The 18,274-nt window shown below is 40.1% G+C and overlaps 1 protein-coding gene and 1 pseudogene across 1 annotated transcript; both read right to left on the bottom strand.

Annotated features, from left to right (window-relative positions):
- Window positions 1-7,320: 7,320 nt before the first annotated feature.
- On the bottom strand, window positions 7,321-11,500 carry LOC101771479 (transmembrane 9 superfamily member 7). The gene is made up of 7 exons (XM_004965995.4): window positions 11,312-11,500; window positions 10,081-10,245; window positions 9,844-9,953; window positions 9,476-9,569; window positions 9,271-9,383; window positions 8,940-9,087; window positions 7,321-8,859 (listed from the first exon to the last, which is right to left on the bottom strand). The coding sequence occupies exons 1-7, from the start codon at window positions 11,441-11,443 to the stop codon at window positions 7,702-7,704; spliced, it is 1,920 nt and encodes a 639-aa protein (XP_004966052.1). The 5' UTR covers window positions 11,444-11,500; the 3' UTR covers window positions 7,321-7,701.
- Window positions 11,501-15,269: 3,769 nt separating this feature from the next.
- LOC101780414 lies at window positions 15,270-16,851 on the bottom strand (annotated as a pseudogene).
- Window positions 16,852-18,274: the final 1,423 nt, after the last annotated feature.

The following is an 18,274-nucleotide window of genomic DNA, read 5'->3' as shown; positions in this document are numbered from 1 at the left end:
GAAGCAAGGGAGGGAGACGACTCCTGCTGTGTGTGAGGAAGGCAGCAGGGGGAGGGGGAGGCGCAGGGGTGAGAGGGAGGGATCAGTTGCCATCCAGAGCGTGTGGCACTGCATCTCTGCAAGCGCGACATGCACACATGCACACAGGCGTCTTGCAGATAGTCCGTGTGGGAGAGGCGGACTGTCCGCGGAACACTGCACAGAAACTTCTCTCTTTCTCCATACTCCAAACTTGATCTTCCAAGCCTCCAAAAATTCCACCAAAAATTATGTTGATACAAGAAATCAAAAGCAACCCATTTTGCTTGAATTGAGAAGAAAAGCTATGGTAGATTTGAAATGAAAATTCTTACCGGAATGTTATTTTTGGGTTTTCGGCTGAGCTGTTTGGCTTCAAGATGGATTCCTAAAATTCGGGAAAAATCATCTAAATTCAGATTTGAGGAAGAAGTACCAAGTTATAACTGAACATATGTCCTACTGGAAAAATAAAATTTCTTCACAAGGCATGCATTTCCACTCTATTCAATAATTCAAGTAAAAATGCAAATGCGTTCAAACAAGAACAAATTTTTTTTATACTAGCAAACAATGATGCTCATGATGCAATGCTCAACAAGTTAATTAAAATTAGGTCATTACAATAAATGCCTAGGCATCATATCTTGCTTTGATGAATTTACTATCTATCATGTACCAAGAGATAAGAATCCGACGGGTAATGCTCTGACGCAGTGTCTGGCAATGATGCTCAGAAAAGAAATTTTTGTGAAAGAAAGTCAACGTTTAGCGAGGCTAAGGGTTATGTCCTGGAGGAACCGGTCAGACTGCTTCCTCCAGACCAGTCTGACAGGTGTGCGACTAGTCTGACCGTCCTAGAGATTGGTCTGACTAGTTTACCTATTAGAGATCTTACTTCAGCCATTGGATGCTTTAAAGCTATTGAGGATGAAGTAAATGATTGGAAAAAATATTTTATTGATTATTTGCATAATCCTAGTAGCACAGTTGATAGAAAAGTCCGATGATGGGCATTCAAATTCACTTTAGTTGATGGTGAATTATATCATCGGACCACCAAGGATTTGCTTTTGAAGTGTTTGGATTCTAATCAAGCTAAAGTGGCTATGGGAGAGGTTCATAAAGGTATTTGTGTTACGCATCAGTTGGCTCCCAAGATGAAGTGGCTCCTTAGGCTGGCTTGCTTTTATGGGCCTAATATGATAGCTAATTTTTTTGGCTACTACAAAGGATATAAAGAGTGTCAGAAGTTTGGGCACATTCAGATGGTTCCCGCTACGTTAATGCATCCTATTATCAAGCCATGGCCTTTTGAGGATGGGGGTTGGACTTTGTTGTTAAAATCCATCCTTCTTCATCAAAGGAACATTGTTTTGTGTTAGTGGTTATTGATTATTTCACTAAATGGACTGAAGCAATTCTCCTCAAGAACATAACACATCAAGAGGTGATTGAGTTTATCAAAGAACATATTGTGCATAGATTTGGTATTGCATAAACTTTGACTACGGATCATGGGACTTCATTTATATCTAAAGAGGTGCGTGAGTTTGTTGGATCTTATGGTATTAAATTGCTCAATTCATCTCCATAATATGCTCAAGCAAATGGTCAAGCTGAGTCTAGTAACAAGATATTGATTAAGCTCATTAAGAAGAAAATAGAAGAAAATCCTAGGAGTTAGCATGAGGTATTATCTGAAGCTTTATGGTCTCATCATATTTCTAGACATGATGCTACTAAAGTTACTCCCTTTGAGTTTGTGTATGATCAAGAAGTCATTTTGCCCATTGAGATGAATCTAGGCGCATATAGATTGGCTAAACAAAATGATCTTAATGTTGTTATTTATCATAATTAATGATGGATAATATTGATGAGGTCACTGACAAGCAATTAGAAGCTTTGAAGGAGATTGAGAAGGATAAAGCTTGAGTTGCTAAAGCATATAATAAGAAGGTAAAAGCAAAAAAATTTCAAGTTGGTGATCTGGTTTGGAAGATAATTCTACCTATAAGGACAAAGAGTAATAAGTTCGGCAAACGGTCTCCAAGTTGGGAAGGGCAATACAAGGTGGTAAAAGCATTCTTTGGGAATTCTTGTATGGTGGATACATTTTTCTTAAAAGGCAAACTGTGGGGCAGTTCCCCTAAGCAAATATATTACTGAAAAATAGAGCGGAGAAGGTACACAGCGTACGGTGGATACATTGCAAGGTCAGCTGCTACTTAGAGCACTTAATGGGAAATACTAAGATACTATCCAAGCGTACGGCAAGACACATAATACTACATGGCCGGTATCTTCAAATATCATCCTCAGAATAAATGGTCGATGAATTCTGTAGAGAGCATCGCCCTTACGCTTATTTTTATCTTAATATGTTTTATGGTACGCATGCTTTTAAAAACAGGGGGCATGTGTTAGTGGTCAAAATTAGCACCAAGTCAACCTAGCGAGGCCAACCTGTCTAACCTGTTTGTCAAGGCGGTCTGACCGTTCGGGGAGGGGGGCTATAGACGATCCGGCAACACTGACCGGTCTGATCGGTTTGCAAAGCGGTTCATCCCTAATCCGAGTGGATTTGAGGAATCCTTTTAGATCACGACTTGTATAATGATTTCCTTATAGGGCAGGACCTCCCACCCTATAAATATGAAGGGCCACGGCGGATTGAGAGTTAGTCCAATCGATCAATCAATAGTACCTTTACTTCCCTCCTTCATCTCCACAGTGGCTGAGAAAGCTCTGAGTGGCCTGCCAACATCAGAGTAACCCTAGGCGCGCCATCCTTGACGGGATCCCTCCCGTGGTAGTGTTTCTAGATTTTTTCCTGCATTTCTACGCAAACCAGTCTAACTAGCTTCCTCTATCGGTGACCGATCGAGGGCAGAGGCTCCACGAGGTGATGTTCGACGACCGCACAATCTAACGCATTTGGTGTGTTGACATAAATTTGCACAATAGCAATCTCCATCTTCTTTAACACGCGAACGCCACATGGCATGGTGCTCACCACTTAATGTGGTAGCACTAGTTGTCTGGTGGCTACTCTTTATCTTCTGTGTATGCATGTCTTATGATAGCGTCGTAACATCCCATCCATATATCCTAATATGTTTTCCATTTTCTTTTTTATGTCTCGTTTTCCTAATTATGTACTAAGAGGGTGTACTATATAAGAGTGGATGTATTTCAATATCATCACACGTGATGTTGCACGTGCTTAATATGAAATGACCTCTCTACTTTGCAAAAAGTAATATTAGTAAGCAACACGTAAGAGCTTCCGTTCATAAAATTTGTACAAAATGTCGACTGATTCGCATGTTACTTTCTCCGTATTTGTCATTTTCGCTCTTTTGAGAAGGATGTTTGTCATTCTCTAATTGTTACCAAGTTCAAGACATCCAATTATGGTAAAAAACTGTTTTATGTGTCCGCATGAGTCCAAATGACTTTCTGTCGATCGTTTTGTCGACCACACATGTATACTTGCATATCTTCACATAAGAAAGGTGCCTCTCGAGTCTCAACTTAAGAGTGTGTCATATGCACGCGGCACGCCTGGCAATCGATACCAGTTTTCCGCGTGCATTCCCCACTCGACGCGCAAGTGCTGAATAGCAGGGAGGCTCCTTTTCGTTCGCGTTGGGCCAAGTTTCAGTGCCTGTAGAATGCCATATGTGCTACGCCTACACCACGTATACGCTATTACGAGGGCTTATTTACTGGAGCTTCATATGATTCTGATTTTTTGATAGAAATGATTCTCTTTAATTATATAGCATAAACTCTTAAAATCAGGATGGAGAATTACTTCACAAAATCGGGAGAAGCTACTTTTTTCAACCCCATCCTTAGAGAATCACTTCACAGGATCAGCAGAGAATCACTTCTCTCTGAAAAACTGTTTGGCAGAGCTCCTGCTGGATTCAACAAAGAATCAGCTATGGGAGCTCTGCCAAACGAGGCTTGAGTGTTGAAGTTGAATTAGCCCAAAAGGGCGGCGTGCACTCACTCATGGTGCAGGAACAATAGTTAGAATTTATTTTAATTTTAATCCTTTTTTCAATATAATTTTAAAAACAACCCCTCCCAACAAGTATTTCTATCCGGTGACCTTTTTAGTCGCACCAATCCGCGTGGTGTGACAGGATCACGTTGTCGCACCACATGCATTTGCGCAATGAGGCCACCTCTGGCAGGAGCCGATGATGTGAAATGCTCCTATCACACAATGCATGTGGTACGACAATGTGATGTTGTTGCGCCATCGTGCCTGGCGTGACAAAGGAACCTAATTCAATTTACCCACTTTGAACCATCTAAATAAAATAGTATTTGAACTTCAAATGTTACAAAACTTTGTATACGCATTGTACAAGGTGTAAATAATCCATTTTAGTAATATACATAAGGTCAAGAGTTACATATTTTGAAATCTATAGTTTCAAAGTAGGCTATGTATTATCCCTATATCCATATTAGGGCTACTGTTAAATGTACCCACTTTTATGTCATCTATTTGAACTCCAAATGTCACGAAACTCGGCATGCATATTGTATAAGGTGTAAAGATTCCATCTTATTAACACCTCCAAGGCTAAGTGCTACATATTTTGAAATCTATAATTTCAAAGTAGGTTATGTATTATCCCTCTATTCCTCTTAAGGCAGCTCGGAAGTGTTGGAAAAATAATTTGACTTTGCCTATTTTGTTACCTTAAATTTAATTAAGTAGCCCCAAACTCCAATAAAGCTATGTTATAAGATATATTTGTCCCATTTTAATTAGATTTCCTTTCTTTACAATGTATTAGGAAGCTATTCCCTGAAAGCTTATGTGTCATGAAAGATGCAAAGGGTGCATTTGGCTAGCAGAAACGTTTCTATTTCTACGGAGAATCACTAAAATATATGCTAAATGGTGAAAAGGTGAAACATTTCACCCACGACTTACTTGAAACGTTTCTCTTTTTTGCCTAGGAGCGTGAAACGGCCACAGATCATTTTCGCATGATTCTGATTCACCGTTTCCAACCATCTCTCTAGTCTTGTAGCGGTCATCTTTTACTATTTATTCTTTATAAGTGAAACTATAGTCAAAATGGATCTTATTTGAGATCCTCCTCGCACACAAACCATTTTTGATATTTTTTGAAGCATATTTGTTTCTATGAATTTTCAAAGAAAACGAGGTAGAACAAGAATCTTTCCAACCAGCCAAATGATTTCACAAAATGATTCTGATTCACTAGAGAAACACTTCTATAGAGAAACTGAATATGAAAAACACTTCTATAGAGAAACTGAATATGAAACATTTCTCAGTGAAACTGAAACCATACCAAACGGGCCTAAAATTACCACCTAAAGAGCAGTAGGTAAGTAGTGAATCATTACCCTCACTCTTAGCTTTCGACATCATTTATTTATTACTAAGAAACAACACAATAATACTATACATTATAGATTATACTATTCTCTCTTCATATGAAGAGACATCTTCGATTAAAAATCATAACATAATACTATAATTAGTTTGCAAGGCATGTGATGCTCCCCCACATCAAGGGCCATAGGTCGACAAGTTTCTTATCACGCGATACACCATCTACACATGTTAGTCCATAGACACGTGTCCATGAACATGTATGTCTATTCATGAGATACCTTTCTATAAGGACATCACCCCTTTGGCCACACCCTTTCCCTACGTATAAATATGTAATCACATTATTCACTAAAACAATCGAGATACATTCTTCAATTTTGTCTTGTTCTTTTACTCTCATTTCAATAGCTACAATATATGAACTGAGATTCCCAAATTAACTTTATTAATTAAGGTATGGGAATATGGTCTGGACCAAGATAGTAGATCAATATAAGAAAGATGTGCAAAAAAGCATTATATGACATAAGCTTCGTATGGTCCGATCTATCCAGTATCGATTACAATTGAATAGGATCAATTTGTATAATAGGTGATGGTTTGAATGCAGTTAAAATGAAACATGTATATTGTGATATATGTAGCCTCATCAGAGTTTGGAAATATTTGGATCCCATTAACTAATTAAATTTATGGAAAGAAAATATGCAAAGTTAAATTATTTTTCTAACACTTGCAAAGTATATTCGTAATAAGCGTAAAGGGATAATACATAGCCTACTTTGAAATTATAGATTTCAAAATATGTAGCACTTAGCCTTGAGGGTGTTAATAAAATGGTATCTTTACACCTTATACAATATGCATGCTAAGTTTTGTGACATGACATTTGAAGTTCAAATACTATTTTTATTAAGATGACTCAAAAGTGGGTAAATTTAACGGGAGCCCTAATATGGATATAGGGATAATATATAGCCTAGTTTGAAACTATAGATTTTAAAATATGTAACTCTTGACCTTATGCATGCTACTAAAATGTATTTACACATTGTACAATGTGCATACAAAGTTTCGTAATATTTGAAATTCAAATACTATTTTATTTAAATAGTTCAAAGTCTATTTTATTTAAATGGTTCAAAGTGGGTAAATTGAATTGAGCACATTTTGTCACACGGCATGATGGCACGACAAAATCACGTTACCCACATGCATTGGTGTAACAGAAGTGTTCCATATCATCGGCTCCTGCCAGTATGATGGCCTTGTCGTGCCAAGGCATGTGGCGCGACAAATTGATCATGTCACGCCACGCGGATTGGCACGACCAAAAGGGTCACCGAATGGAAATATTCGTCGAAGGGATTATTTTTAAAATTATATTAGAAATATTTGTATTATTTTTAAAATTATATTGAAAAAAAGGTAAAAAATAAAAAAATTCATTTACATGCTACTCCTTCCGTTCCAAATTGTAGGTCATTTTAGTTTTTCTATGTTCGTAGATATTATTATGCATTAGCATCAGACATACTCTATAGATGCATAATAATATTTATGAATTACAAAACCAAAATAAATTACAATTTGAAACGGAGGGAGTATGTATCCAATAATATTAACCATATTTATAATCACAAGGGGGGAAACATCATTAACCAAAGAACCTGCATGATGAACAGGGTAAGTACTCGAGTCGAGAATCTTGTGAAAACAGCAATCAGTGCATAATCGTATTTTAACTCCAAAATCAAATCCTACAAGAAATGTCTACTAAGTACAGACTACTAACTGGCCCATGCAAAGACACCTTCCACATAACAGGAAGCAATCTAAAACCACCAATGTTTTAGCAGGGCCGCTTGACCAAAGTCCAAAACAGCAAACATACTAGTGAGAAATTAACAGCATCGAGATTTCAAACTCACAAGCCGGTGAGAAAGCTTGACCACCTGTTCAGCTATGATCTGGATTCTGGAGCACAATATCAGCACACGTGGTGTGGTGGAACATGCAAAGAAAATCATGATAAGGCATATTACAAGACAGCACTCAATATCTTTAAAGGTACAAAATCCATGCTGATCATCACGTATCAAGATCTCACTTTAACTTCCAGCAGTTCTTACTCCTAATGGACTACACATACTCTACCAAAACCATGGAATCCCATCTCAAATCCCAGTTTCCTCTATATGTCAATCGAGCAGCACCATGCGCGACCTTGAAATAAAACCTTGGAAACAAGGTGCTCTAAGTTTCTCTAGACAGTAGTTCAATCAGTCAATCTTCACAGAAGCATATATCTTCCTCACGAACCAGAAGCAGGCATAGAAGCCAATGGTACCAGTCAGCACAAAGAAGGCATAAGAGATGATCAGCATGTAACCAAAGTACAGGATGCCTGAGACAAGCTTCGTGATCTCCAACTTGTTGAAGAAGTAGAAGATAGCATAAGCAAACAGATAGAGTGCTGATGAGCCTGCAGTCAGGTATGCCCTCCACCACCAGTGGTAATCCTCACTGCATAGCTGGAAGTAGCATAGCACAATCGTGATCTCAGCACAGGTCACAATGAGGATGATGAAGACTATGAAGAGGAAGCCAAAGATGTAGTAGAACTGGTTCAGCCAGATGGATGTCAGGATGAAGAAGAGCTCAATAAAGACAGCCCCAAATGGCAATATGCCACCAGCAAGTATAGCAAAAGCTGGCTGCAGGTACCATGCTTGCTCGGGAATTTGCCTGGGAATCTTGTTTGTCTTCACTGGGTCCTCAATGGCTGGCTGCTTGAATCCCAAGAAACTTCCAACAAAGACCAGCGGCACAGAGATGCCAAACCATAGGAGGAACAAAGCAAACATTGTTCCAAAAGGAACTGCGCCAGATGATTTCTCACCCCAGATGAGGGCATTCAAAAAGAAGAAGAGCGCAAAGATAATTCCAGGAAACATGAAGGCAGTTTTGAGGGTGATCTTCTTCCACTCAGTGCCTTTGAACATCTTGTACAGGCGAGACGAGGTGTATCCTGCCAGTACACCCATGAACACCCACAAAAGGACCATAGCAGTCATGAGTCCTCCGCGGTTTGCTGGTGATAAGAATCCAAGTAGCGCAAACATCATGGTTACTAGTGTCATCCCAAAGAACTGCACGCCAGTACCAACGTAAACACAAAGGAGGCCTGAGTGGACAGGAGGCCGGAATACATCACCATGCACTAACTTCCATCCAGTTTCTTCCTGGGCCTCATCCTGATTGTCAAGCTGATTATAGTTTGCTATGTCCTTGTAAAGAGTTCTCATCATGATCATGGCCACCATACCAGAAAGGAATAGGACAATCATCAATGAGTTAACAATTGAGAACCAATGGATTTGGCTATCGCTAGAAAGAAGGTAGACATCCCAGCGAGATGCCCATATGATCTCACTTGCCTGCAGTAGGTAATTCAAAATTAATCAAAATTGGGGGAACAAGAATCTCAGTGAGAGAATCTTTGAGAAATGAGCTATACCTCAAAGGTAACATCATAAGAGAATACTACATATGCATCAGGAGCCACCTCTTGAGGAGTGTGACTACCAGGTGTAATCTTAATGTTAGCATTGCAAGTTTGCGCTGTGGGATTATTGTCATCCCAGGTACCGTATTCATGCTTGATGCTGTAACAAACGAGAATAAAGAAGTAATCAAATATAGATGACTTCATCGTTCATAAGAAGATGTGGAGATGAAAGTGGGAAGCCAACTGTAAGCAAAAAGAGAACAAAATAGTGGAAACAGACGTGGAGAAAATGTAAGTGCCAAACATCTATGCAAGTTGTAGATCATGAAATATGACATACCTGCTAGGAATCACATGGAAGCCAACAATGCGAGCGTCTGGAGAAGTTTGGTCTTCATGGTACAAAACTTTAAAACTCAAGTGGTTGTTGATATAATACTTGTCATCCTTGAGCTGGTAATATTTCATTCAAACCAAATAAGTTCTCCAATAAAAATTTTAACAGTTCATGTTCAACTTATGAGGCATAAATTTGTTATGCTCACCTTATAACCAACTCGATAACCATGCTCAAAGCTTGGTGTTTGGCTTCCTTCCCGTGTCTGTCTAGGTACCACAACTGGGAGATTATCTAGAATCCTAACATGCACAAGTTTTTAAACAAAACAAATTCAGTTAGGCACAGTACTGAACATAAGAAACACATACTGAGATAATTCAAGGACACTCCAGAAACTTCCAGTCAATATCTCATGGACATGGCAGTCGAACGAGCAAATGACAGCAAGACAATAGAGTGATAAATCTCATGTGCACAAATTTGAAGCAGAAAAACTCTATATTCTACTTACTAGATGGTCACATTGTTCTACGGACAATTAAAAAAAGTATCAGCTTTAACATAAAACCGTACATGTTCACTCGGTATTCATCATCGATTTTTTCTTTGAAATTCTTCGCAGCTTCTTGAGAAAGCTTCCTTCGACAAACAACCTTGCAACTCTCATCCCTCCTCATCTTGAACTGTATGAATTAAAAAAATGAGATGTCTGTTGATCAGACAGCTTCGCACAGTATTTTGTATTTTTATCAAGTAATCCCCCTTCTTTTTACTTGAACTAGTACAAAACAAAAGGTTTCATGTCCTTACATTATAGACAGAATTTTCAATGCGGTCCCCACGAAGGACTTCACCCAAGTTCTCGGCACTGTTCTTAATCGCTTGAGGTTTGCAGTAGTCCAGGAAATAGTAGTCATATGGGAGCTGTGTCTTTATGGATGACAGCTTGTTGACTTTCACCTGAAGCTCATCATCCTGCACAGTGAATGGTCAGAAAGGATTAATATTAGAATAATTATTTGGCATTCTATTTATATTCTAGACAGTATGGGTCCCCACTTCTATGATCAAATGACAATCATCCCTACAGCATAATCAGTGGATTTTTTTTTTTTTGAAACATTTAATCAGTGGAGATCAGGAATCAACCAGCTTGCAATGGATCAGACAAGTACTCCAATGACTAGAATGAAAGTTGTATCAACAAAACGAGAAGGCATGAATTTACGCATGTTTGCTAGCAATGAATTGTCTACTCGCTAGTTAGCAATAATCATACAGATTTTAGCTAAATCCTTGAAAATTAAACAAAGGCAATGCTTCATGAAACCTCAAGTACATGCCACTCAAATGCCAAGTCATGAAACTGAATGAAGGAAACTGCAATTGGTGACGACTTGTGAGTGGCAAGTGATCTATTCCATCCCATACACCAACCTAGCTAACAGGCCAACTTAAACACAACTCATCAAAGACAAAATGACAACAAAATCAAGCAGTAACCTATACAACCACAGCATTGTATACAGTATCACAATTCACAGAAATAGATGAACTCAAACATGAAAACACCAGAAGCTCTATATTTACCAGAAATTGCTGTTATTCCCAAGACCACTACATCGTGCTATGCAAAATGCAAAACTACAGTCCTCACCGCATGACGAAAAACATGTTATCAGTATCAGGGGCCACGCAAGGAACGGAAGAGCTTAACTCCCCAACGCTCTCCGGCCCCAAATCAAAACGTGCGCGATCAAAGATAGGATGCGAGCATTGCGCGCCGCATCACTTTTCCTCCACGCCCAGAACAGGCGTGCACACCAATGCTATGACACTGCGCATCCCTAAACCCTGAACCACGTGCACACCCACCGCCCGCCCCGCGCGTCCCGGAAGCCAGATCTGAGGCGGCTCCTCCCAGCACTGCCAGATCCGCGGCCACTGAAAGCCGGAGGGGAACACCTAGCGCTGGATCCGACAGGTAGAGGAAGCGGAGAAACATGCGGGCGAGAAGCCAGGGAATGAGTCGGTCGATCACCTTCTGGAAGTCGCGGGGGGCGACGCCGGGGAGGTAGAAGGCGCCGGCGGGGGAGGAGGCGGCGTAGAGCACGGCGGCGGCGAGGAAGATGAGGAGGTGGCGGGGGCGCAGGCCGCGGCCGGGGGTCGCCATGGGTGCGGGGCCGGTGGCGTGGGGCGGGGAAAGGAGTGGGATGGGCGAGGGAGGCGGTGCCCGGTGGGCAAGTGCGAGTAGTTAAGACGGAGAGGGGACACGCGGCCCGAGGCCCGGGAGGGGGCAGTGGTTATTCCATTCCTGGTAAAAGAAAACTGATTAAATTAGGTAAACGCCTGCATATTTCAAAGCTGGGTCCATTTAGACTTTTTCTGATTTTGGTGAAATTGCAAGTGTTTCCATGTGAAACTCCTGTAAAAATCAGTTTCCGACATGCCTGTAATGTGTTGCGATTCATAAACTTTCTAGATTATCTTATCAAATATAGGAGTTTGTTGAATTAACCAGCCAGCAGGAGTGAGCTACGATGACTAATTTTTTCTAGATTTTCAATTAAGATGTTATTCATCGTGATACTTTTGAAAAATTTCTTGAGTGAACATATGATATTTTTGCTCAGACCTCACATGCTCACGATCAGATAAAAGCTAGGGTAGGCCATTAGATGAATGATGAAACATTAGTGCTATTGGTCAAACATTTCCAGCTTTACTTATCAAGACACAAAAGATCAAGTTGACAACATAAGATTGATATACTACTTGCTTCATCTTAAAGAATAGTTTCATAATGTATAGCTTTTTGCATTTGAAATAATGATATTTATACTATATGCTAGTTAAATTACTATATCTCTAAGTGGCCTAGCAGGATGAAAGATTATGTTTTAGATCACTGACACCAATACCAATGCTCAGGATTGTTGAAGAGGAGGTTGAAAGGGTGGGGGGCAAATGTGGGTAGTGATCAAAGGAAGGCAAAACATAACATCATTCTGGAACTTAAAAAATGGGACGTGGAGTCAAACGAAAGAGGATTGTCTGCAGAAGAGTGGAGGGCTAGACACAAGCTTGAGGACAATCTATTCTGGCTGGGCAGCGGCAACCAGACCTCATCACCCTGCGGCCACCCGTCCTTCGAGGTCTGGTGCAGCGACCGCCGCCGGTTCTTCCATGAAATAGCAAATAGGACGAAGAGGAAATGCACTATCAAAAGCTTGGAAGAGGGGGGAATATATTCACAGAGACTGAGCAATTGAAACAATATGTGACAGATTTCTAAAAAAGCCTCTTTGGCAGCGAAGATCCATCACAAGTTCACTTGGCAGAAAACTTCTGGGGAGAGAATGGCAAACTACAAGAAGAAGACAAGCTTTGACTTAATTAAACCATCTACAATGGTGGAGCTGGAAAACGCAGTTAAGGATATGAAAAACAACACAGCCCAGCCCTGATGGGTTCTCTGTTATATTTTTCAAAGAATTCTGGGGGCAGGTAAACGGTGACATTTTGAAAATGCTCGAGAAACTTCACAAGGGTGAGCTAGATATATCGAGACTAAACTATGGTGTAATCACCCTCATTCCGGGGACCACATATCAAGTAATTCAGACCCGTATGTCTCCTGAACATAATATACAGAATCATTACTAAAGTACTAACACTCAGACTAACCAAAGTTGCAAGCAAAGTGGTAGGAGCAAGTCAGACAACATTCATTCCTGGAAGACACATTCTGGATGGTGTGGTAGTCCTACATGAAGTTCTACAGCACTTGAAAGTTAGGAAGTTGGAGGGGATAATCCTCAAACTGGATTTTGAGAAAGCATACGACAAAGTAGATTGGAGCTTCTTGATGGGGGTGATGAAGGGGAAGAACTTTCCTAAGAAATGGGTGGAGTGGATGATGAAGGTAGTGACAGGGGGTAGAGTGGCAATCAACTTAAACGGAGAGAGGGGGGATGCTTTAGAAGCTATAAAGGGGTCTGGTAGGGAGACCCACTATCACCGCTGTTGTTTAATCCGGTGAGCGATGCCTTCTCAGAAATGCTTAATCGTGCAAAAGAGAAAGGCCTCATTGAAGGGTTGGTGCCGGACCTAGTGGAGGGGGGTCTCGCACATCTACAATATACAGATGATACCATCATGTTCCTAAAAAAACCAAGAACAGTATCATCATGCTCAAATTTCTATTGTTCTGCTATGAGGAAATGTTGGGTATGAGAATAAATTACAACAAGAGTGAAATATTTGTGGTGGGTGTGGAGAAACAGGAGCAAGAGGAAATTGCAAATGCCTTCAACTGTCAGATGGGGTTTTTGCCAATGAAGTACTTAGGGCTCCTGGTCAGTAACATGAGATAATCAAAAGCTAAGATGAGCGGGCCAACAACTAAAGTGGAGGGGAGACTAGGCACCTGGAAATGTGGGCTCTTTTTCTTACGGGGGAAAAGCCATCGTGATCAATACAAACCTGACAAGCATTCCTATGTGTATGATGGGGTTGTATTGGTTACATGAGGGGACTCATCAAAAGCTAGACTCGACCAGGGGGAGATTCTTCTGGCAGGGTGTGGGGAACAAGAAAAAGTACCATATGGTGAAGTGGGAAGCCCCGAGCAAACCCAAGGAATTTGGGGAGCTGGGCTGCTAGCCAAGTGGATATACCGGATAGAAAGTGGAGATGATAGCTTATGCATCCAGCTATTGAAAAAGAAATACTTAGGATAGGAAGGTTTTCTCCTAGTCACAAACAGAGGAATCACAATTCTGGCAAGCCCTGCAAAAGGCTGGAGAGTGGTACCAGTATGGTAGAACTATCAAAATCGACAATGGGGCGAAAACCAGATTCTTGCTAGATGTGTGGAGAGGAGACTGTGCCCTGAAAATCAAATTTCCCCAGTTACTCAAAATATGTAGTGACCAACACATAACAGTGACGGAGCAGAAAGGGTGGCATCTCAGATGTTGAAGAAGTTTAAATGTGGAGACAAGGGATGAGTGGATTAGTATGAGAGGGGATCTGGAACAGGTAAATCTGCAAGATAGAGATGGCCAAATGGTGTGGATGTTAGAAGGAAAAGGGAAGTTCTCCACAAGATCATTGTACAGATTCATCGTTAATCCTGGGTGTGTAGACCAGAGAATGGTGGAGTTGTAGAATATGAGACTGCCCCTTAAAATCCAAATTTTCTTATGGATGATTTGGCACGACAGGCTACAAACAGCGATGCAATTGAAAAGGAGGAATTGGGATGGCCCAGAGGAGTTTTAGCTCTGCAAGGAAAGGGAGGATGTCGACCACCTTATTTTCAGATGCCCCCTGGCATCCTTTGTTTGGTGCTGGATTAGAGATAGCTTAGGGTGGGAGTCCATCCCAACTAACCTTAGGGCCTGTTTGTTTCCTTAGAATTGAAACTCATTCTATGAATCATATTCTAGCAATTAGATTCCACCAGAAATTAATTGCTCAGAATTTGATTAATTCAATTTTTTTTGTTTGTGTGTTGATGGAATTCTTTTCCATGAATCAAATTCCATATCCTGTTTGGAAAGCTAAATATGGAATCATTTTAAGTTTAGAAATTCAAATGGAACAACATGATACTAGCACAACTCTCTCATCCTGTTGAATTGTCTCTGTATTCAAAGCCAGTACAACACAGAGAACAAGTCATGCACAGATATAACACACTGAATCAAGTCATGAACACAGAGAACCAAGTCAAGAACACGGAGAACACAGATATAACACAGAGAACCAAGTCAGTAACACAGGAACATAGATATAACATAGAGACAAGAATGAGGAACGTGCAAGGATGGAAAAAAAGCTCATGGTACCTGACTAGTGAGAACACAGAAAACCAAGTCAGGAACACAGAGAACTTGGTCTAAAGTCTAAACAAAGTCATACATTATGATGATACACACTCAAAATGACATGACTAATGAGCATAGTGATAGTAATTAGCATCTAAGCATGCATCACTTTTTGAGTTGCTTTAAGAGCCACCTTTTCCTCATCCCCACCAGAAGCGTCAACAAAAACTCATACTTGCGTGCATCACCAGTCAGGATATCAAATAGGTCCAACAAAGTGTCTTCATCCAATCCTTCTACCTCATTCAGTGTGTTGAGAATTTCGTTTGATATTGGGCCTTTAGGTGCTTCCTCCTTGAGTGCTTCAGCAAACTTGTCCATTTTTTCAGCCATCACAGAGGTAAAAGAGTGACCTGACCGTTGCCTCTTTAAACTTCCTGAAGTTGCCGATGATGTAGGCTCTTTGTTGCTAAGATCTTCCTTACTCATGTCTTTTGAGCTCTCAGCTGCAGTCTTTGCCGCTTCACCTATAGCATGGTCTTTACCCAACACCAAGCTAATTGAGTCCCAATACAAGACAGTCTTGTGCCTGTACCCAGTAGCTTCTTTGTTTTTCTACAAAAAAATAAGTGTTATACTTGGTTAGAAAACAAGTGTAAAGCAAGTTAGTAGCTGAGTTAAAACATCAAATGGTACGGACAAAAGATCTCCAGAAATAACAACCAAATAGGATATCTGATTAGACACAGCATTGCAGCAGCAATGTAGCATGACACCAACTAGATTCAGATGCAACCAGATTCAGCAGCAATGATGAAGTTTGCATTCATGGAACTGAACAAGTGTTTTTCTTGTCATTGACTAAACTTAACACGGTAAAATGTGATTGCAGAAGAAAGGAAACATCCATTTTTCCTGCTAAATTGCAAAATGAAATCTCAACATCCTATTCTGCATATCATCAATCTTTCTGCTTCTAGAACATGGAAGCAAGCACACACATACACGAAAAGATTGATGATATGCATAACAGAATATGCTATTGACATGTTACAGACTTTCAACACAAAAACTGTACTATTATAACTGACATCTACTAGAACTTGATACCCCTGGTCCAAATTACACAATGTAGATACATGTCCAAATTACGTTTATCCAGCAGCTAAGACAATGCCTATTTAACATCAAGGACAAAGCATCTGACTACAAGACAGGCAGTCAAACTACAAAAAACTGTGCAGGAAGCAAGTTAAGCAAGTAAAACAATGATTTTTGAAACATACCGTCACATATGCTTCCCATACAGAATCACTATCAATAGATATTTTGTTCTTGTTCCAATCCCAACCAAATCCACTTGATTCCAGCATACCATTGATGATAATGTAGTGCTTGTCAAAGGTCTTGTTCCTCGACATGATGTTGTCTTTTGTGATATCCATATTACACTTTTCTCGGACATTCTTGATAGCAGTTGTATAGACATGAGACTTCCACCCATTTTGGCACATGTCACCCTAGTTATAGTACTCCACAAATGTGTCAAGAAGAGCCTTGTCCATGTCATCATTCCAAGAAATGTAACCCCTGCCCGAGCCTGACCTCTTGCCCTTCTCCATATCCTATAGGAAAAAAGTTCACAAAGGTTATCAGTAAAAATATTAGGAACCAAATCTACAAAAAAATATTCTTTATCATAAATTTGAGCATGCATTGATGATAGAATTTATCATACATTGACCATGTCTCGCTTGGTAATCAGCAAATATTTGGTTAGCTTTGGTATCCCTAAAATTGGTCATTCATTTCATGATTGAACATTGGTAATCATACCCACTTCACTTTGAACTTCATGAGATTCAACGGATATTACTTGATCAACTTGGCGTATAAGTAAGTCATCCATATCTCTCTGTCTATCACTTACAAAGTTGTGCAATATGTAGCAAGCATTAATGATCCTAATCTGCAAGAATTTAGTAGAAATGAGTTACATGCTAGGGTTATTCAGAGTTGAATTTCAAGCTAGGTTACTAACTATGGAATACCTGATTTTATAAGTCAACATATGAGTTGCTTCTTAGTATAGCCCACCTCATCTTCAATAGCTCAAATGTTCTCTCTATCACATTTCTAGCTATTGAATGGCGCAAATTGAATAGTTCTTTGGCAGTGGATGGGTTATGCCCTTGAGTACCCACTCATTCATGTGGTAGCGAGTGGACCGATATGGAGCAATAAAACCCAATCCATTAGTATATCCAGCATCTACTAGATAGTATTTCCCACTTGGAATAACAAATGCATCGTCCCGAGACATTGCATCACGTAGCACACGAGAATCTGAAGCCGATCCCCCATCCCGCTAAGACGTAAACAAATTTCATGTGACGATCACAAACCCCCAAAACATTGGTGGTAATCTGTTACTTCGTATTCCTATACCTCCCTTGGTCAACCAAAGGCACAAAAATATCAATGTGTGTACCATCTAATGCTCCAAGACAATCTTCAAACCACTTGCACTTGGAATCCTCAGGTTGTACAGCTGATGGATCGGGAAGCTTGATAAACTCATGGCATAATGATAGAATACCTCTCAACACCTCATTGAAGTGACGGCAGATTGGCTCAAGTGACCATCCATATGAACTACGAATCATCCTCATCTTACTGCCATGACCCACTATAAGCAAAAAGATTGCTACATTTTCTTCTACCGACACATTCAAGTTATCACACATACCACATATCTCACGTAAGATGGCGCATAGGTCATGAAATGATCTCTTAGTTAGGCGCAAACTATCATAGCAATAGACATTTGATCCTTGGTACAGATTTCTTAGCATTTGTTTCCATTTAGCTACATCTCTCTCAGCCATTTCATCCGGAGCAACGATATGTCTAGGTCTCTTACGTTGATACCAGTGCACAATCATGCTCATGACAGCAGAAACAAATAAAACAGCCACTCTTTTTCTCTTCTTCTTACGCTCTCTCATTTGTTCCATGCTTGTATTAACCAAGTCTATATTGTTGTCAGACATCTAAAGCAGATATGCAAAAAGGAATGCTTGTATTAATTGAAACAACCAAACATAACATAGCACTCTACTGGCCAACGCACAAAAAAAGAAGATAGGAACCAGGAAGCATCCATCAAC

The sequence above is a fragment of the Setaria italica genome, chromosome IV, assembly GCF_000263155.2.
Source record: "Setaria italica strain Yugu1 chromosome IV, Setaria_italica_v2.0, whole genome shotgun sequence".
NCBI classification, from domain to species: Eukaryota; Viridiplantae; Streptophyta; class Magnoliopsida; order Poales; family Poaceae; genus Setaria; species Setaria italica.
The sequence above is the reverse complement of the archived record's forward strand: the minus strand, read 5'-3'. Positions and strand labels throughout refer to the sequence as shown.